This window comes from Corvus hawaiiensis, chromosome 2 (genome assembly GCF_020740725.1).
Source record: "Corvus hawaiiensis isolate bCorHaw1 chromosome 2, bCorHaw1.pri.cur, whole genome shotgun sequence".
NCBI classification, from domain to species: Eukaryota; Metazoa; Chordata; class Aves; order Passeriformes; family Corvidae; genus Corvus; species Corvus hawaiiensis.
In genome coordinates, this window is record NC_063214.1 from 22,346,138 (window position 1) to 22,365,988 (window position 19,851).

The 19,851-nt window shown below is 36.7% G+C and overlaps 1 protein-coding gene across 3 annotated transcripts in view; it reads left to right on the forward strand.

Moving 5' to 3' along the window:
- Positions 1-19,851, forward strand: part of CBLB (Cbl proto-oncogene B) — a 128,161-nt gene that overhangs the window by 78,240 nt on the left and 30,070 nt on the right. For all 3 annotated transcript variants that reach the window (XM_048293782.1, XM_048293783.1, XM_048293784.1), the window contains exons 5-10: positions 303-459; positions 4,275-4,396; positions 6,541-6,678; positions 8,159-8,246; positions 10,552-10,683; positions 14,413-14,616. In XM_048293782.1, coding sequence (XP_048149739.1) covers positions 303-459; positions 4,275-4,396; positions 6,541-6,678; positions 8,159-8,246; positions 10,552-10,683; positions 14,413-14,616 — 841 coding nt within the window. The remainder of the gene's footprint in view (positions 1-302; positions 460-4,274; positions 4,397-6,540; positions 6,679-8,158; positions 8,247-10,551; positions 10,684-14,412; positions 14,617-19,851) is intronic.

The window sequence follows — 19,851 nt, forward strand, 5'->3', positions numbered from 1 at the left end:
GCACCTGCTTGGTAGGGTATTTTAGTTTCTTCAGTGTTCTTTTTGTTGTCCTCCTAAGGAAGCTTGAATATTTATCATTGTGAAATAAATGACACTTCAGCTATGTTTAAAGGAAGGTAAGCCATTCTTGTATTTGCTTAGGCTGCTTTCAGAAAACCTAATTTGTATTTTTTTGTCTCTGTAGAGAAACCAAATTAATGTTCCATTTCACTTCTTTAAAAGTTCTATTTTGATGTCTAAATGAGATACCAAATCTTAAATATGTTATTTTATTGAATTTATTATTTCTACTAATTTAACAGAACTATAGTGCCGTGGAAAGTGTTCAGGCAGTGCCTTCATGAAGTTCATCAGATTAGCTCTGGTTTGGAAGCAATGGCTCTTAAATCTACTATTGATTTGACCTGCAATGACTACATTTCAATTTTCGAATTTGATATCTTCACTAGATTATTTCAGGTAAGATTTAAAAACTTTAGATACTTGTGTGAATTTGAGAAACTTACTGCCCTGAGGGCAAGGGAGCAGATTTTTTTAAAAAACTGAAAGAACCGAAACACTATGATTTAGAAATAAATTGTGTATTTCTTTTAGTCCTTCAGAGGTGTTTGAGGCAGCAACACCCACATCTGAAAAACGGAAAGCATGCAGCAGCACCTGCTTCATTTCTGCACACGTCTAGTGTTATTGCAAGACCTTTGTGTTTGGTGCTTGCTTGCTTTTCACTATTTTTAAATACATTCCTAGAAATGTAGACCTCCTGATAATCAGAGTTTTAGCTGTGTTTTTTGTTGTGCTTTTGTATCTACATACATGAGGTATTGCTACAAACACATAAAGACAGCTACATATTACTTTGTTTTAGGCTAAAGGTAGGCCTAAGTCTTTTCTTCATGAACATATTTTTTTGCCATTAATGCTTTGCTGTTTATTTTCAACAAGGAACTATATTTGGGAATATCATTAATTGTATTACTGTTAATATTTATCTGAAATAAGGTTGTTATGTATGTTATGTGCCTATTTTAACCTTGTGTTCCTTCTACAGAACCTACTTAAAGTATTTTAGTCAGTATAGAAGACTGTGGTAGTTTGCTTCCATATTAGATGTCCTGCCTCTGAATTTATCACTTCGGGTATTTCTTTTATATATAGAAGCCATTGAGATATACAACCATTTATTTGATAATTTATTCTCTTTACCCTGTAAAGTGATAAACTAGTACAGAGCCTCAAGTTGCACTAGGGAGGTTTAGACTGGATTTTAGGAAAAGTTTCTTCATTGAAAGGACTATCAAGCACTTACTGACATTATTTAGTGGGGGACTTGGCAGTGCTGGGTTAACAGCTGGACTAGATCTTAAAGGTCTTTTTCCAACCTAAATGAATATATCGTTCTTTAGCCTGATGGAGATATGTTCAAAATATCAATTTTATATCAAGCCCTGTGTTGATGTTTGTTCTGTTTTCCACATTATCCTGTGTTAATTGTTGCTTAGATGTCCTAGTTTTGCTGTTGTGGGAAAGGGTGCCATTATGAAGTTGGCATTAAAATCTGGCAAGAGGGGATTGATGATTTTAGTATATAGAGTTTTGATTATCTCTTCTCCATTATGAGTCAAAACAGTATCATAGTTACAAATGTTAATGGTGTCAGTAATCTCTGTTTAATTTAACCTCAAATATTGGTCACTTACTTTCTTTGTGAGGCCATTGCCTGTTTGATTCATTACTTTGCCTTGTGCTAGAAGAAGGAGATCAGCAGTATTGATACATGTAAAGAGAGATGACTGGTAAGGGTTAACTTTTAATTCAGCAAAGAAGCAGAGACAAATGTTTTGCCAAACAGATTAGGTGCAATAGCTGCCTAACTGTTGAACTGAACTTGCACTGAACTTGGTCTGAGAACCATTCCCATGAGGTTACATTTTACTTCTTTAGTTTTTAAACAGCTTCTGTAACTATGTGTGCATACACCCACAGAGAAAATCCCAATTAAGTAATCAAAATACTGTTTTGCCAACTGTGGGTTATGTTACAGAAAAGCTGCATTTGTAATGATCCTTATTCACTGAAGAAAGTAAGACTAGTTTTTATGGAGATCCTGTGAAAGTGAAGTTGCTCCCCCTGCCTCCCCACTGTATGTATGCACAGCTTTAAGTGCTGTGTTCCCTGACCAGAGGGGTTAGCACAGCAGGGTATCTGGATGCTCTGAAGGAATTCAGTTTGTTGCTGTTAGCATGTGCTTTGATGTGAAAATACTTCCATGGAAGAGAGATCTTGTCCCATTTAGCACTTCTGCTCTTGTAAGACTCTGTGTACACAAGGCAAGCTATGGGTTCTTGCCTTTGAATGGTTTGGGTTGGAAGAGACCCTAAAGATCATCTTGTTCCAACCACCCTGCCATAGGCAGGGACACGTTCCACTAGACCGGGTTGCTCAGAGCTCCATCCAACCTGGCCTTGAACACTTTCAAGGGTGGGGCATCAACTGAAAAGCTGTGGATCAACTTCCGTGGGCAACCTGTTCCAGTGCCTTCATAACACTTAGAGCGAAGAATTTTTTCCAGACATCCTACCTAAACCAACAGTCTTTCAGTTCAAAACTGTTGCCCCTTGTCCTATCACTCCAAGCCCTTGTAAAGTCCCTCTCCAGCTCTCTTGTAGACCTGCTTAGGTACTGGGATGCTGGTCCAGGTTTCCCCAGAGCCTTCTCTTCTCCAGGTTGAATAATCCCAACTTTCTGAGCCTGTCTTTATAGGAGAGGTGTTCCATCCACCTGATATCTTCCTTCTCCTCTGGGCTTGCTCCAGCAGGTCCATGTCCTTCCTGTTCTGGGGGCCCAAGAGCTGGATGCAGTTTTCCAGGTGGGGTCTCACAAGAGCTGAGGAGAGGGAGAATCCCCTCCCTCACCCTGCTGGCCATGCTGCTTTGGATGCAGCCCAGGACACATTTGGCTTTCTGGGCTCTGAGTGCACCTTGCTGGGTTGTGTCCGGCCTCTCATCCACCAGCATGGCCAAGTGCTGCTCATCAGGTCTGCTCTCAACCCATTCTCCACTCAGCCTGTACTTGTGCTTGGGATTGCCCCAAGCTGTGCAGGACCTTGCACTCGGCCTTGTTGAAGTTGTTGAAGGAGCTGATGAGATGTAGTGTTGAATCTAGGAACTGTGATTTTTTTTTTTTTTTTCCTCCTTGCTTTTGGACAAATTTAAACACTTCAGGTTTCTTATGGCCTCTCTGCTGAAACCTGTCTTCTATTCCATGTGTCCAACTTGAAGAAGTATAAATTTTAAAATAAACAGGTGATCATCTCTGTGTAAGTAGTGGTTAGGGTTTGCCTGGGAAATGTAACACTCGCAAGCAGAACTGTTAGGATAATCTGCTCAAGCATGTCACACAGGCATTTCATCTCTGCCTCATTAGCCCTTAAAAAATCTTTTAAAGGGAATTTGCAGGGCACATAAGAACACAAGCATCTTGTCTTGTGTCACTTAACTTCACCTGCCTTGATCTTTAGAGAAATAGATAAAAAAATCTGCAAACCATTCAGAGGCAGTTTCTTGTCTTCCCAAATGCTGGCAATGGACATTTATAAATCTGTATTAATCCACTACTCAAAAAAATCATCCTTCATTTACAGTAAAGGACTGTTCTGTATTCTTTGAAGTGATAGCATATCAGGCATGTTTCACTGAGTTTTTTGAAGCATTTGCTATTCAGGTCAGCAAATACTCAGGTGAAGTGCTGTCAATATTTGTTTTGTTCTCTGTCTTTAATACCATTATGGTGACTGAAGAAATCAAGAGGTAGAGAATAAAAAAAGGAATGACAGCTCAAATTAGTGGCTTTATTACAATTCATTTGTTAATGTTGCTTATCATTAAGTATGAAAGTGCTTCAGGACCTCTCAAGAATAGGCTTAATTGTGGTTTTATTAAACCATCATGGAGTCATACTTTCCAGGTTCTAACTAAACATGATGTTTAATATTTAATGTAGCTGTGAATAGAAGGTCTCTTAAATTCAGGGTCTTCAAAATCCTTATCCAAAAATTTGTACTTGGTGTCCTTGGAATAATTGTTTCGAAGGAACACTTGTAGCAAAGTCAGGTATATAGGACAGTCCTTTGTACCAATTAGACCTAAAGCAGAAGTGTGTGTTTTTCAGCTGAAGCTGAGAACACTTCACGTGTCTCTGACCTACAGACCTGAGTTTTTTTAGAAATGAAGAGCTACCTGGCTGCTTCTCCTCACTTGTTTGCCTTCTCTTTGTAGCCGTGGGGCTCAATCTTAAGGAATTGGAACTTCTTAGCTGTGACACATCCTGGATATATGGCATTCCTGACGTATGATGAAGTGAAAGCAAGGCTGCAGAAATACAGCACTAAACCTGGGAGGTGAGAGGTTTTGCTGCATACTGCTTTTCAAATAAACTTGCTGTCTCAGAACCTATATAATTATTCTAGGTTCGCGCTTCTATTTTGCATATTTTTGTGTTTTATTTAACACTCACTTTAGCACTGAAGAAGTGAAGCAAAAAAATACTGTATTAGCACATAAAAGTCTAAATATGTAAAAATTAACAGAAAGAAATTGAAAATAAATTGCTTTTTCTTTGTTCTTCTGAATCAGGTAAAACAAGCAATGCATTCTTGAAAAGTGTATTTTAAAATATAATTTGATTTTCAAAATTTACCTTGAAATTTACTTAATAGTAAAAAATCATCTTAACAACTTTCATGGTAACGTTGAAGCTATAAATTTAATCCGTGCTTTTGTGTTCCATTTGTGTTTCATATCTCTTTTTTTCCTTTACAGTAATCATTCTATATCATAAACTCTTCACCTAGAAAAGCAATCAGTCAGATTAAAGATCATGACCTGTTGAGTTTTTAAATACTTTCTTTGTGGTGCTATACATAGTAAATTATTTAAACTGAGGTTTTACCATTTATGTCACTGTTGTCCTGGGGTTTTTTCTTCTTTCAGATGGGAGGAAAAAAAATTCAGTAATTACTTCAATCCTACATTACTTAGCATTTATTTTGCTAATTTTATCTTAAAGTTACGAATCTTTTTCCCTAATGCCTACTTGTCTAAACTTCTGCAGAAACACATGTACGCATAAAGTGCATTGTTTTGAAACTCATTAGTGAAGTCTACCAACTTCAAAACTTCACAACAGCTATACCCATATTCAGTACTTGGTTTCTTTTGATTTTTAGCAAACAGTATACTGTATCTTAAGTTACCAAAGTAGTCAAGTGCATATATACAAAAATCTTGTGGTTCCAGCAAAACAACACTGATTTTTAGCTTGATACTCATGGACACTACTACATAAGTCAAATAACTAGGTTGATTTTGAGAGTGTTTGATATATTTAGTATTTTCTCTATTATTGATCCTGATGCTGTAATAGAGAAATTACCCCAAGTAGCTTTTATGTTCCTTGTAAATAGAGAATTAGTTCTAAAATAGCTTTCTATTACATACCAGATAATTACTTTCTGAATTGCTTAAGTGAAGTGCTGGAGTGTGAAAGAGGGGATATGAAGTAAAATTTCTTCTTTAATCTGCCTAAAACATCCTGCAAATTACAAGATTCTGTTCAAATGAATAGTTAGAACTTCAATGTAATATGGGCCCTCCTGAAGGTTGTAAGAGCTCTGTCAAACTTCAGAGAGGTTTAGATTTCTCATAATAATTTGGAGTGAAATAAATTATAGATCTGTAATTAAGAAAAGCTGCTCTGTAATACAGAATTGAGTTTGTGGCCTTTTGCTGTGAGATGCTTTTCGCAGTGAAGTTTGTGCATGTGGGATGGTGTCTGACATGAAAGGGAGTAGAGTTTTTAGTATGAAGCACTATACACCCCCAATCCTGTTGCCTGTAATCTTCCTTTTCTTCTGATTGGGCTCTCTGTCTACATTATGTATACTCCCAGCTATTGCCTGTAACACACAGAAGTATTTAAATCTAAATCCAGTTGTGTAGTTAATATCTGATTTTTCCAAAACAGAAGTGATACTTCTTTTGTTCACCTTCACAGGCGCACACAAAATTACCATTTGCTAGTAGGATAGGTTTTATCCTTCATCTTTCCCATTTCTGTTGCATCTAAAGATGCTTTGTATTTCTCCTTCCATTTGTTCAGGTTATTGGCCTGTGTGTGCAGAAAAGGTGTCTGTTGTAGCTATGGAGACTTGATAATATCATACACTCTTCTTGAAGAGGTTTATGGACATGTCTTGAGTGAGACTGTTCACAGTGAATGTGCAGCTTTCACTCTGAGAACTAAAACACAGGCAGATGAAAAGCAGGGGGTAGGCAGCTACTCTTACTTTATTTCTGCCCATGAGAAAGTGTAGAAGAGGCAGGTTTAAGGTTATACAAAGAACGTGGCAGAACTGGGAATCTGACCCGAATATCCAGGGACCTAATTCAGTGTTTGAACCAGAGGCCTTCCTTGTTCTCTTCACTTTTTTTTTTGCTGAACTCTGAATTACACTGACTTTTCATTCATCCTGTTTTTATCAAGCTACATTTTCAGACTGAGTTGCACTCGCCTGGGCCAGTGGGCCATTGGGTATGTGACTGGCGATGGGAACATACTGCAGACCATACCTCACAATAAGCCTCTGTTTCAAGCTTTGATTGATGGCAGCCGGGAAGGATTGTAAGTACAAATTCTTACAGCCACCCTGGCTATGAAATCCTGATTTCCTTGTTCTCCTAATTCTTCTATAGGTAGTTAAAGATGTTTAAAACAGAGAATCTGCATATGGTGGTTAGCATTCTTTCGGAGTTTAAGGACCATTTATTTAATTCATTTAAAAAGCACTTATTTCTAGTGAATTCCATTTACCAGAGTTACTGAAAGTTAACCAAAGTCATATCTCATAGCAAATAAATTCCACGAGAAAATAAAATGAGACAGCTGTTGCATTGATCACTCCTTCCCCCCACAGCCCCCCACGAGTTCCCAATGCACTTAAGCTTGTTGAACAGTTATTACTTCCAGTTACTCGTGTGTCTAACTCTGGACAATGATTTGAAAGCTATGTAATTGCTTTTTTATATATTGTGCAGCCAGAACATTTTCCACATTCTAATAGTTTAGAGAAAAGATTTATAATTATTAGAGAATGTAAGTTTATAGGGAGAAGTAGTACATTTTTACTGGGTTGGCTGAACTAACAGACAAATATTTGGTGTTGGAATCTTTTCACTGGGATACATGTTTTGGTATACGCAATATAAATATATATAATGTGAGAGAAAAAGGAAAGGTAGTTGATGAATCCTCAAAAAAAAAAGATTGATAAATCTTTTGCAACCATGTATTTTTTCTCAGTCCTACGCAGTCTAGTATTTTTTTCTGGTATGATGATTTCATACTTGTAGTAAAAGCACACTTATATTGGTAGTATTTCTCTCTGACAAAAACTGGAGCTGAGAATATTTAATGCAGAGTGATGTTTTTGTACCCTATAACTTTTTCATTATGTGACTTAACAATATATGGCCTTTAAGAAACTGTTTGCAAGTTACAGGTAACATAAACCTGAATATAGAAAAATCTAGGGTTGCTGTAATACCATTTAACCTATTGCTAATTTCCCACGTGACTAAAATGCTCCCATCATGTAGATTCTTGTCATAATATACAGATATGCACATAAGTAATATTGTGTCATATATAATATATATATCACAATACAGATACACACAAATGTGTTACCATCTTTTCTGCTGCTTTACTTGAAATAGTCTTAAGAGTCCCTGAGCATGATGCTCTCAGTGGGGAAATCACTAGGAAGTATGAGCTCACTGTGAAACAAAGATCTGAAATAATACTCTTTTGAGCTACCCCTAGAAGGTTATCTGCTAATCAAAGCTCAGATGCGTTCTGGTGGTAGCTCTGCAAGTGATGTCAAAACCTTTCCTCTGCTCTTACAAATATGCTTGAGCATGTGTCAGAATGAATATGTAGCAATTCAGTTGCATTCAAAAGAAAAATAGATGGCTGAGGAAAGATGATTTATTTTAGTAATGTCTACTGTAACTTATTCTGCCCCCTTGAAATTTTTTAAGTATGATTTAGCTAATAAAGCTAAAGATATGTGCATATTTATAACAGTCTTCTTGTGATGCAGCTATCTGTTCCCAGATGGACGAAGTTATAATCCTGATTTGACAGGATTATGTGAGCCCACACCACATGATCACATAAAAGTCACACAGGTATGTTACAGAGTTTTGAGTTACTTTGTAATCTTCCCTTAGTATCTCACCTAGCAATAATAATAAACTTTTATTAAAATGTGAGTAATAAGTTCATAAGAGTGAAAATAATGTTGTTGATAGAAGGGCTTAGGTGAAGAACAGGATAAAAATCCTTTAAACTGTAGAGCTGATGGTGATGCAGATGGCATGTCTTGGAATGTTTTGTTTATTGTGAGCCTTTTCCAAGTGAGAAGTGTTTTAAACAGCTATGAAAGGTTTTTCTGATATCTGTGTAACAACAGGTTTATGTAGCTTGTTTTTTCCTTGCTAATAGCAGAGGGAATACAGAAACAAAATGAGGATCAAATAACAGTTTTGAAACCTGAGTAGGAATGGTACAGTTTGTTGGCAAGTCCAGGAGGAGGAGTATAGTTCATACATCGCAAAGATGTTCCGGGGTATCCAGTTCTCTCCTTTCTTCTTTGTCTAGGATGCAAATTAAAAAAGAGATTGGGAAAACAGCAGAAGTAATTAAATGCCTAAATAGAGTCACTTTGTAGAGAATTGCAGAGAAAATTAGAATATGAAGTTGTGTTTAAAGTCTTGTTAAGTGATGATGTGATTAATTGTGCAGATGTTTGGTAGTCAAGTAGTAGGAAGTAGCCCCCCCAAGACAAATGCTTGATTAAAAATGGTGCTGAAATCAAGACTAGAAGGTTAAGCCATACTGTGTAGAACATTTTTCCTGATGAAAACATCTGGAAGACTTGAGGATATGTTCAAAGAAAGACATCAGACTAAATACAAGCCATACTGTTCCCAACGATCTTCTGTTTCCTCAAATCAGACTGGATGACCTGCTGAATCTTCTGTACTTCTGGGTGCTCCATGTGCATTCCATCACCAGAAGTATTTTAGAAAAGAAGCATTCTTTACCATCTGTGGTATTATCAGAAATACCGTTACAAAAATATCTGTTTTGTAAGTAAGAGAATTCCTAAAAACAATTACCTGAAGAAAACCTGAATACTTCAACTTGTCTGACTTCCATCTTTCCCTTCCAGTCTTAAGATAATAATCAAAGAGTAATGGAGATTTATCAGGTATTTGTGTTGCACAGAGCAGTGCTCTAGCCCATATATTCACTTTTTCCTCAAGGAAAGGAGAAGCAGCACGTGGTCAGTGATTACCTTGTTCTTCACAAGCCAATCATTTTATTTCGAATCCGTTGAATGAATCCAGTTGTTTGTGAACATGTAGTTATGAGGACATCATTAGCTAATTACGATGGTGATTCAACAGTGTGAATTATGTGAGTCTACCTTAAATAGTATATAACTGAAGAGGTTTAAAGTTGTCACTATACCTACCTAAACTATGAAAAGATGGTATTGAAGTGGCTGCAGGGCTAGATTGCTGCAAATGGATTCTTTGCTGGAGCTCCACTGTAAGCATCTTTAGTACACTGACTACAGCTGCAGATACAAGCTCTCTCTTTTGTTTTCTCTTTTTCTTAGCCTCATGTCCCCTCACTTTACTTAGCAGTAGCTGCTTACTTTCCTGTGACCTGGATTCTCCTTACTTTAAGCTTTCAAAAATTGGTTTTTCAAGGCTAAAAAAAACTTATTTCAATACAAATGCATTTAACTGTCTGTTCCTCAACAATAACTAATTCTAGAAAACTGTTCTGGACTTGAGTTTTGTCTGTTTTTTATCCCTCCTAATGGTGGTGTTCTACCTTCCTGTCAGTCTTGTAAGGAGGCAAAGTACTGAATAATCTGTGCATGACTGTTGCCAAGTTATCCTGCAGGGTGTTCTTGCCATGCTTCCTTCACAAGGATTGTGTACTTTAACATACTGCTATACAGTGTCCTTGCTGTAGGTAGAAAGCCCTCTCACTTGTCAGTTTTCAATCCTATAATATTCTTAGTCCTAAACTCATACCTAGAAATGAAAATCCTGGTTTTGTCCCTATTCATTACTTAGCTTTTCACTTGCAACTATATGGTCATTTTCTTCCTTCTAGCTGCAACCAAAGAAAAGCAGATGTGTGCCTTGCATAGCAGTTACATGTTACAAGTCTGTACAAAATCTAATAGGCACAGATATCTTAAGCACTTTTTGGCATGAGTTGTAGTATATCACAGGTTTGAGGAAGCAAAAATGTAAGCTGTTTCAGTAACCTTAGTGTGGCTTTTAGATCAGTAGCAAGAGTTTCCTTGATAAATAAGGAAAGCAGGTTGGGAAACGGCATTTGGAGGAGTATATTCTTTGTGAACAGATCATTGGGAAGAAGTAATCACTTGACTTTCTTTTGTTACAGGAGCAGTATGAATTGTACTGTGAAATGGGTTCCACTTTTCAGCTGTGTAAAATCTGTGCAGAGAATGACAAGGATGTGAAGATAGAGCCTTGCGGACACCTTATGTGCACTTCTTGTCTTACAGCATGGCAGGTACTGTCATAATTTAGTTTGTGGAGAAGAGAATGAATTTCTCTGTTACATTCCTGTTTACAATGTGGGTACATGATTACTTTTCCAGGTGCAAGGATGTATATATTTAAAATGATAAACTTCATTTTGCAAACCAGAAATCTGTGAAAAGCAAAGCTCCAGGAGTCTTTGCAGTCTGGACTTGTAGTTTTGCCAAGGCCATTTGCTGACTGCTGCTGAGTGGAAGCTATTTCCTGAGTGCAGTACCTACTCAGACAGTACAAGCTGGGCATTTGGTGCCAATTCAGTCACTTCATGATGTATTTAAAAGGCACAAAGAAGACACGTAGCTACTGGGAATGGATAACTGACTAGACAGCATTTTATGAGGAGAAGGGATGTCTTTGGTGAGAGAAGGATTCAGCCAGTAGTACAGGTCATGAATTGACCTGTGGAAAATAAAGCTTTTGGGATGCCTGTGTTTCACGTTAGAGATGTGTAGCACTAAAACATTTTAGATGGTTGTTGGACTAAGAGATTGAAAGGAGGGGAAACTCCCTTCTCTCAACATCATTTATGGAACATCAAAAAAACCCAGAGACTTCCTGGTGACACAGGTTGGTGTGTTTTGTCCCATCTTGTTCACAGATGCACTAGTCTGTGGGAGAAGGGAGAACGGGTACCTTTAGTTCAGGGTAGTTGACCTAAAAAGTAAAATCTAAAGCTAAGGTCATTCCTCTTTACAATTATGCATTGTCCCTGCCCCTTCTTTCATATCTATATTTTATGGGGAGAAGACTCATCCAGTTCTCAGAGAGAACTTTGCTCCACAGTTTATAATCAGTCTTTGCTTACAAATGTAGTGAGAAGAGTAAAAAGAATCCTTGAGTCTAGTCCATTTTGGACCTGCTTTTAAATGAATTCACCTCCATTAATGTGTTTTCATTCTTACATTTGTGGCATGTCTTCATTTCATGTCATAATTTTCCTTTTCTAATTAGGACATTTTCTACCTAATTAAGAAAGTCTCAGTGGCAAACCAATGTGATATATCAGAAGTATAATTTGAGTTTTTCTTCCATTAGCAATAAAGCTTTCTTGAAAAAGAAGTACTCTCAGTTTCCAATTTTGTGTTCTTCGTGAAATCTGAGTTTGATGTTCCAAGCACAAATCTTTCAAACTGGCCATAGATCAGAAATTCTGAGGAAATTCCATTTGAGGCATACCCACGTAAGGATATTTATTTCACTACTAAGCAGCTGCTGAGATGGAACAATGTTTCTCATTTCAGGAGTACCCTTTCTCTATTCTTTCAGGTTTCATTCTGAATGACAGACATAGAGGTCTGACTGCATAAATCATTGATTTAAAAAATTCTGAAAAATTCTGGGAGGTCTGTAGTTTGTTGATTTTGTTTGCTTGTTCATTTGTTTTTTGGCTCAGCTGACAGGGCTAAGCAGAAGCCCTGACTGAAATCTTTGTACTTTTGATTGTCGGGTCATGGTAGGAGCATGTTCCAATCTTGGGGCAGTGATGTGCTCTGACTCTGGAGGCTTGAGAAGCTGAGGTCCCCAGTACTTGGCTGAGGGATAGGGATTCAGGAAGATGATGACAAAGCATTTTAGGCTCAGAGAACTGACGTGTTTGAAAGCACCAGGCTTCATCAGAACATTGCTACCAGCTGTAATTGGTCAGGTACATTTCAGACTTCATTACAAATTTAACTTTTGTATAATTAGCTAGGCAATGAAGAAATATTACATTGTAACAGCATCAGCTGTTGTGAGCTTCTGGTGGGTTGTTTAATTGGCAGCATAATGGCTCATTAGGCATGCCTCAAGAGATCCAATACAGATGTTTCCACTAAGCAGAAAAAAATTGAGTAAGCAGCATCAGATCTGCATAGAATACTAAGGATGATTGAGCTGTTCACCTTTCTGGAGCTCAGTTGCTCAAATAAGACTTGGTTTACTTGTTTCCTTTTTTTGTTACACAACAGGAGTAAAATTTACACCACAGAAGTCTATTGTCTGAAAATTACATGTTTTCTAAAAGCATATGGGCATATAGGCTGTATCGTAAGGTTCATAATGTTCTAAATAACCTTTCTGAGAGCATGGATAAGTGTGTGTATTAATACAGACATCTTGGATATATATTCATACTATTGAATACGAGTCTGCTGATGTGTTTGGTTACTAAGGCTTTTTAAAAGAAAGGATGGAAACTGCTAGTGCAGAACTATTTGACAACATAGGTACAAGAAAGCCCTGAAAAGTAAAAGCTCTGTGCCTCGTTGATAAGGGTTTTTTTAGAAAATGAAGCTGTAAGGAATTGCGTAGAGTGAAGGAGGACTTCTGTTCACTTGACAGTGGGTACTTCAGTAGGACCATATCATTTGAAGATGGTTTTTGAGGTAGTAATGTTTACTAATTAGTTGTACTTATGGTGCTGGAAGTAGAGTACATATGTCTTTCCATACAAAATGAAAATCCACTACCAATCCTGCAAATGATGTCAAGAGACATCATTTATACTTACCTGGCCTTGTGATGCAGCTCATCCAAAAACTCTTAATCGTCTGTCAGTTTAGTAAGACTGGCAAGTGTCAAGATAAAAAAAAAACTAGAAAAAAATTGTTTCTACATCTGAGAAATCAAAAATCTGTGCTTGCTTGGTTGTACTTCAGTATAGGTAAGTTGTTTAGACTTAATTTTGGTGTTCATGTCACTTAAGCTGTCTGTCTACCTGACTGCAATTACAACACAATGTGATTCTGATATCACTTTGAATTACCTTGAAATCTCAAAGCTTCATGGTTCTTCTGGGTGTGGGTTTATTTGTGGTTTTATTTGTTTGGTGATAGGTTTTTGTTTTGTTTTTTTTTATAATTCAAATCTATGTTATGCTTCTTGATGGAAATATTTCTTCGTAAGTGCTTGAAAGACTTTTCTCTGGTTTTTGTTCCTTAGTAGTCTGAATCTAAAGGCTTCTTGTTTTTTTCTCATGAGAAAAAAATACATATCTGAAATAAGTAAAAGGAATTTAATATGGCTGCTTGAAAATCATTGAACACATACCACTTAAAAAGTAAAATTCAAGTAGTTCTTGTTTCTGATAACATGTGAAAAGAATTCCGTGTCTTATAAAATGTATTAAAAATGTAGTTAAGTCCTGATTTTTTATGTAAACTTAAAAAAAGCTGTTTGTAGCTTTAGGTGTTCTGAATGCTAGTAATGCTGCAGCTGTGGTGGATTGAATATGTTTTTCCAAGAAGAGCTGCATGCCATAAAACTTGCCTGCATTTCCTAACTTCACATGAAAAAGAAACCCTTTATCGTTAATATAAAAGATATAGAATATAATGCATTATATCTGTCTACACACCTCACCTTCTTTCTCTTGAAGAAATAGCAAAATTGTAAGCCTGAAAGGAAACATGTTGCTTCCTGACCTGTAATATTAAGACTGTTTTAGTGCTTTGTAGAGGTAAGTTACATTTTCATTAGTAATTTAAGTGAAACTTAATCTGTTGAAGAGAGACAGCTTTAAAAGTGCTGTCATTTTAAGATTTACTATAGTTAAATATTTGTTAATCTGTTTCCTGCTTACTCCAGTACTTCTTTACAAGCTTTTAGAGACCAGTTACGAATGTTTCTGTGCAAAAGGTACAAGTCCTACTTTTAAAATTATTGCTGTTTTTTTTTCTTTTTTTTTTTTATATTTATCTACTTTTTTGTCTTGCTGTAGGAATCGGATGGCCAAGGCTGCCCTTTCTGCCGCTGTGAGATCAAGGGAACTGAACCAATCATTGTGGATCCCTTTGATCCCAGGGATGAGAACTCCAGGTGCTGCAGTATTATGGATAGCTTTAGTATGCCCATGTTGGACTTGGATGACGATGATGATAGAGAAGAGTCTCTAATGATGAATCGTTTGGCTTCAGTCCGAAAGGTAACTTTTCAAACGCTGTACCACAGCTAAACCCAGAATGTTTGTAAACAAAGCTGCCTGTAACTTTAAACAATGAGAGGTTGCACTTCATGCTTCAGCTCTCAGCATTTCTCTCAACAGTTGTTGGGTTGAAAAAACAAAATGCATCAATACTACAGCATTAAAACTGAAGTTGGATTGGAGAAAAAAAATATTCCAGATTCTCAGCTGATGTGAACTGAGATAGCTTTTTTTGTAATGGGCAAAGCATGAATTTGCACCAGGTGAAACTCTTACCCAAACTATTCTGTATGGACAATTCCCCAAGCTTTTATTTGTAAAGAACAAAAAAATTCCCATATACATTTGTTTTCTGCACGTGTGTACACATGTATAGAGTGCTTTAGGATTAAACTTGAGTTTTTAAACAGTTTTCAATATTATTACTTTATAGAAGTGACTTGACACCTAATTCATATTGTACACACGTAGCTTTTAGTTACGTTTCATGTGAGTTGTCTATGATTTTTTTTTTTTTCCTGTAATTTTTAGTATTAGGTACTCTTAGTGGGAAAAGTGTTTTTGAGATTGTCCATAGTGACTTTGTGTTTTGGGATGTTTTTTGAGCTGAAAGTGCTCTGTGTTAAATTCTGGGATCTTTCGTTGCAGGAGATTTTATTACTGATAAATAAGCACTGTCACTGAAAAAAGTTTATTTTGTAGTGGTAGTTTTTACTACTGTATTTTAGCCTGGGATAGATATTGTCAGAGGCCATGCAATACTGATTTTGACAGAGCATTTACTAGATTTTACCTTATACTAAGGTCATCTAGATTGAATCATTGCCTTAGAATTAATTCTGTAACATCTTACTTTCCCATTTCCTTATCATCGTATTTCTTAAGAAAAAAAGCGTTCTTCACCCTCATATCTGAGAGTATCTGTCAGTTAATATACATGCTTCTGATGTCCTTCCTAACCTCTTAAGGCTTATGAATCATTCTTATGTTGTGTACGTAATACAACATGGGCTACCCCTGGGAGCAGTTTATCCTTCCTGCCTGGACTTAAATTGCAGTCTGCAGCATGACCTCGGTGAGATAGCCTTGAATTGATGGGCTTTTATAATGCTATCACTTCCATGATAAGGCAAAAATGCATTATGCCTTTATCAAAAGAAGGAACAATAGGTTACTATAAGAAGTCATCTTTTCGGTAGCCACCAAGAGCTTGAGTGCTTAGGTGCCTTGCTATTTTTGTTTCATTGATTTCATTGTTCAGTGAAAGAAATCTTCACCCTGCCAGCCTCTTTACTTGAAATTGTTGAAATATTGCATCATTTGGTGATGTTTAGCTGCTGTTTTCTTAAAATTGTTACCACTGGTTTTGCAGTGATGGTCTTAACCATACCAGCTGTGTGTAATATGGCATTGTTTATTTATACTATTTGTTAGCAATGTCTTCATCAGACTTGCCTATTTCTTTAATCATTATTTTTCCTGCTAATCAGTGTATCTTTGGGGCCTGCAGAAAGAAATTATATTTTTCTCTACGACATTATGTAGAACTTTACTCTTTTTGGGATTTTCTTTTGTTTGTCGTTGATGCTGTTCATATGAACAGGGTACTGCATAGCAAACTATGTTGTAGTAACATAGTTTGTTGAAATGATGGAGGTTACATGGCAAAGACAATAATTTAACTCTTGCAGCCAACCTGCTGGTACTCTTGTTACTTTGTAATCTCAGTGAATAACTTCTTCAATTCTTACTTTATTGCATGGGCTGTGGTAAGCTTCCTCAACATAAATCTGTTAATCCTTGAAAATCTAATGGACTGTATTTGTGTCAAATCACCTGGCTGACCATTATAAGAAAAATCTGGCTAGTACTGAGCTGGGATGTTAAACTTGTTAGAAGAGGAGAGTTTCAGGGACATGAAGTTCTGATGAAGTGACTGTAGGGCTTCACAACGTGTTGTGGAAATACTCAATCAGATATCAGAAAAAATACCAGTTCTGCAGTTTATCACTGTTACCCTGAACTGTTCTCAGAAACTCTAAGAGTTATCTGAATTAAGTCTCTGAAAGACCTCAGACTTGAAATTGCTTTAAGGAAAAGAATAATCATGAAGCTCCTTAGTCATTCTTAAAAGACATTAATAAGTGATGCACATTAAGAAAAATGAATAATTCTTGCTAGGTGTTATGTATGAGTCAGCAGTAGCAGCAGATCACCTCTAACAGGCTTTAGAGAAATCCACTGCAGTTAGGCTGTTTATCTGCCTCATCAAGCAGCTTATTTTTTTTTTTATTTCCAAATTGTCTTCAGATATTTCTTAATAAAAGAAAGATGGAGAGTGGTGCCAAAAGCCTCTGTTAATTGTTTCCTTGCGGAGAAATTTCCAGCCCAGTGGTATCAGATTAGCTAATGCAGTTATTGCCCAAAATTTTCCTTTTCTTAGCTCTATACCTTTTCTTCTAGTGAAGCACAACATTATGAAATGCACATTAAAAAAGTGCAGATTACAGGCTCAGGTAAATACTAAAACCAGTTTTTTTTTTCTTTTGCATTGTTTTTAAAGAGGGCATCTGAATCTCTAGTAGAGTATGTTAGCTATTCCATAATGTTTTATATTTAATTGTCCTAATGAAGGAGGAGTTCTCTGTCGCTTTTCCTTGGTACAAGACATAATTTGATAATCTTCTTTTAAAAAGAAGGAAAATAAGGCAAATGGATAGTGCAGGAGTTCTTGCTAAGAGAAAGTAATTTTGAATTGATAAGTGCTAAGGTAATTGTTTGATTCAAATAATATCCCATGAAAACATAGAGGAGGGCTCTACCAGTATAGGAGATTAGGAGGTTTTCAGTACCTGAAAGTGAATTAAAATTGTCTATAAACACTTTTGTCTAAAAGTAGATGAAGTTACCCCATCTGGAGAGTTACTGTCTTCTCTGAAATTAATTTCCTAGATATCTAAACACACAAAAACCTGGTTGATTGATTCATGCTGTGCTTTAGAATAATGATAGGAAATTGTCAAGGCTGAAAGACACAGTTTGCCATGACTAGGCTTCTTCCAGCAGGTGAGTTAGGTCAAACTTGGTAAATCACTACAAAAGACCTTGGCTCTCAAAATATGGGAGGAGACTGTTTTAACTCCTTTCCATATTATTAAGCTGACTTTTTTCTGGTAATGGAAGAAGGTAGGTATTACATAGTAATAATGTTTTTTATTTCATTATATAAAATATAAAAATATGTAAAATAAGACTTGAAATATGTATCCAGATATTCCCTTCAGCAGTACCTGAACCCATACATACATGTCACTTCCTTGGAGCACCTGGTTGGTGGGAATTATATTGAGATCATGTCACTCAACAGGAGTGACTTACTTAACTGATTAGTTACTAGTATTTGAAGGGTATAAATACTGGGAGGGAGTGTGCCTCCTCTAATTACTGATTCCCTTGGCAGCGTGCTGCTGACTCTCACAGACCTAACTCCCTCTCTCTACTTCACATACATTTTCTTGGGTCAGCAAAGATCAAATAGGGAATAAATCTGTCTTTTTAAAAACATGTTTATAGTCACCAGTGTTAAGTGACGTAAATTCATATCCTCATATAAGTTTTTAAGTCCACATAATGCTGATCTGCCTAGGTCACAGCTTATCTTAACAAGAAATAACAAATACGTGAGTTACTTTTACCTGATTATAAATAAAGAAACTTTAGAGAACTACTTCTGTTGTAGGTCTGCTTGGATCATCTTAGATGCCTCAGCAGTTTGAGTTTGCTCCAAGGACATTAACAGGCAGGATAATATTCCTCAGTGAGTCAATTGTAAAGATTTATGTTGAGTATACTTTTCAAATGTGCCTATCTGGCAGAAAAGTATTTGAAGTTAAAACTCTTGTTTCAATAGGCTGACTGTTAGTATTTCCATCAGAAGAAGCCTTGACTAGAAATTGTAATCGGGGTTTGGAAGCAGGCTTTTTCTTGAATTCACAACTGCTTGGGGCACACTGATACCAGTATATCCCAGTAATAAATACATCTGATGGAATAACACAAGTGTTTTATTTCTGCAGTACAACTGCAAAGTCAGTCACAGCTGCTTTTCCCTTGGCAGCAGTCACGCCAACCAGATGAAGTCCATGTTGTTACAAAGGAGTCTGTGTTCTTCTCCTTAATTACATCTTTATTGCACAGGTCTCTGTATGGTGCAGCAGAGCCCCTTTGTACACTGAAGGTCTGTCTTCTGTCACTGCCAGTTCATTTGAGTTAGTTTGTGCCTTAATCGCTTGCTTGTTTAGCTTTTTGTCACTCTGCTCTCTCATTGCACATTTTTTCCCAGCATACAGAAAACACACAGAAATCTCCAGTAGGTGACAAACGGAGAAATTTTAGGAGAGTGAGCCAAAAAGAGTAGATATTAGTACATCTGTCAGTGCCCTGGTATCCACATGAGATGCAGCCATCTTGTTGGCCGAGCTGTCAACACACATCAAATGATGCAGCTAGACAGGTTGGATGGGGGTGGACTGAAAAATATGGGATTTTCATAATGGGAATATGATGGAAATCTGATACTGAATGCTGAGGTAAACCGGTTTGTTGCTGTGGAATACTTGGTTTTATTTTATATTTAGTATCAGTGGATCCAAACAAGGAATTATTAGTTTGTCCCAGCAAAGCTTTTGCTCTTATTTCAGCACCGAGCAGCTTGCAGCTATTTTCCTTTTTTTTTTTTTTTTTTTTCTTTTATTGTGCCTGTTAAGTTACCCTTTAACCTGTTGGCCATAATCAATTCCCTTTTTGAAATCTCAGCATGTTCTGTTAGCATTTTGGCTGTAGTATAGCATAGTAGTCCTGGGGGCTGAAAGATTACTTTGCTATTTTGAAACAAGACATAACAAGGCATGGATGTAAGGCTAAATTCAAGTCCTTTCACACATTTACTACTGTGAAAATCTTCCATTTTGTTTTGTTAGTTGTGGTTTACTGTCCATGGAATGTGATAGGGGTAGCCAAATGCCAAGCATATATGGAACTAGAAGTCTATCACATAATTCAAATTGTTTTCTTCATTGGGTTTAAAAGCATGTCAGGGTTTAAAGATCTTGAACTTTTAAGTGAATGGGTTTTAAATGTGAATATTCTGTGATTTTTTGGCTCTGCGAAAGCTAGAGTGTTGTTGCAGCAGGAGAAAAGAAGTCTGACGTGGATGGGACCAGTGGTCACACTGAG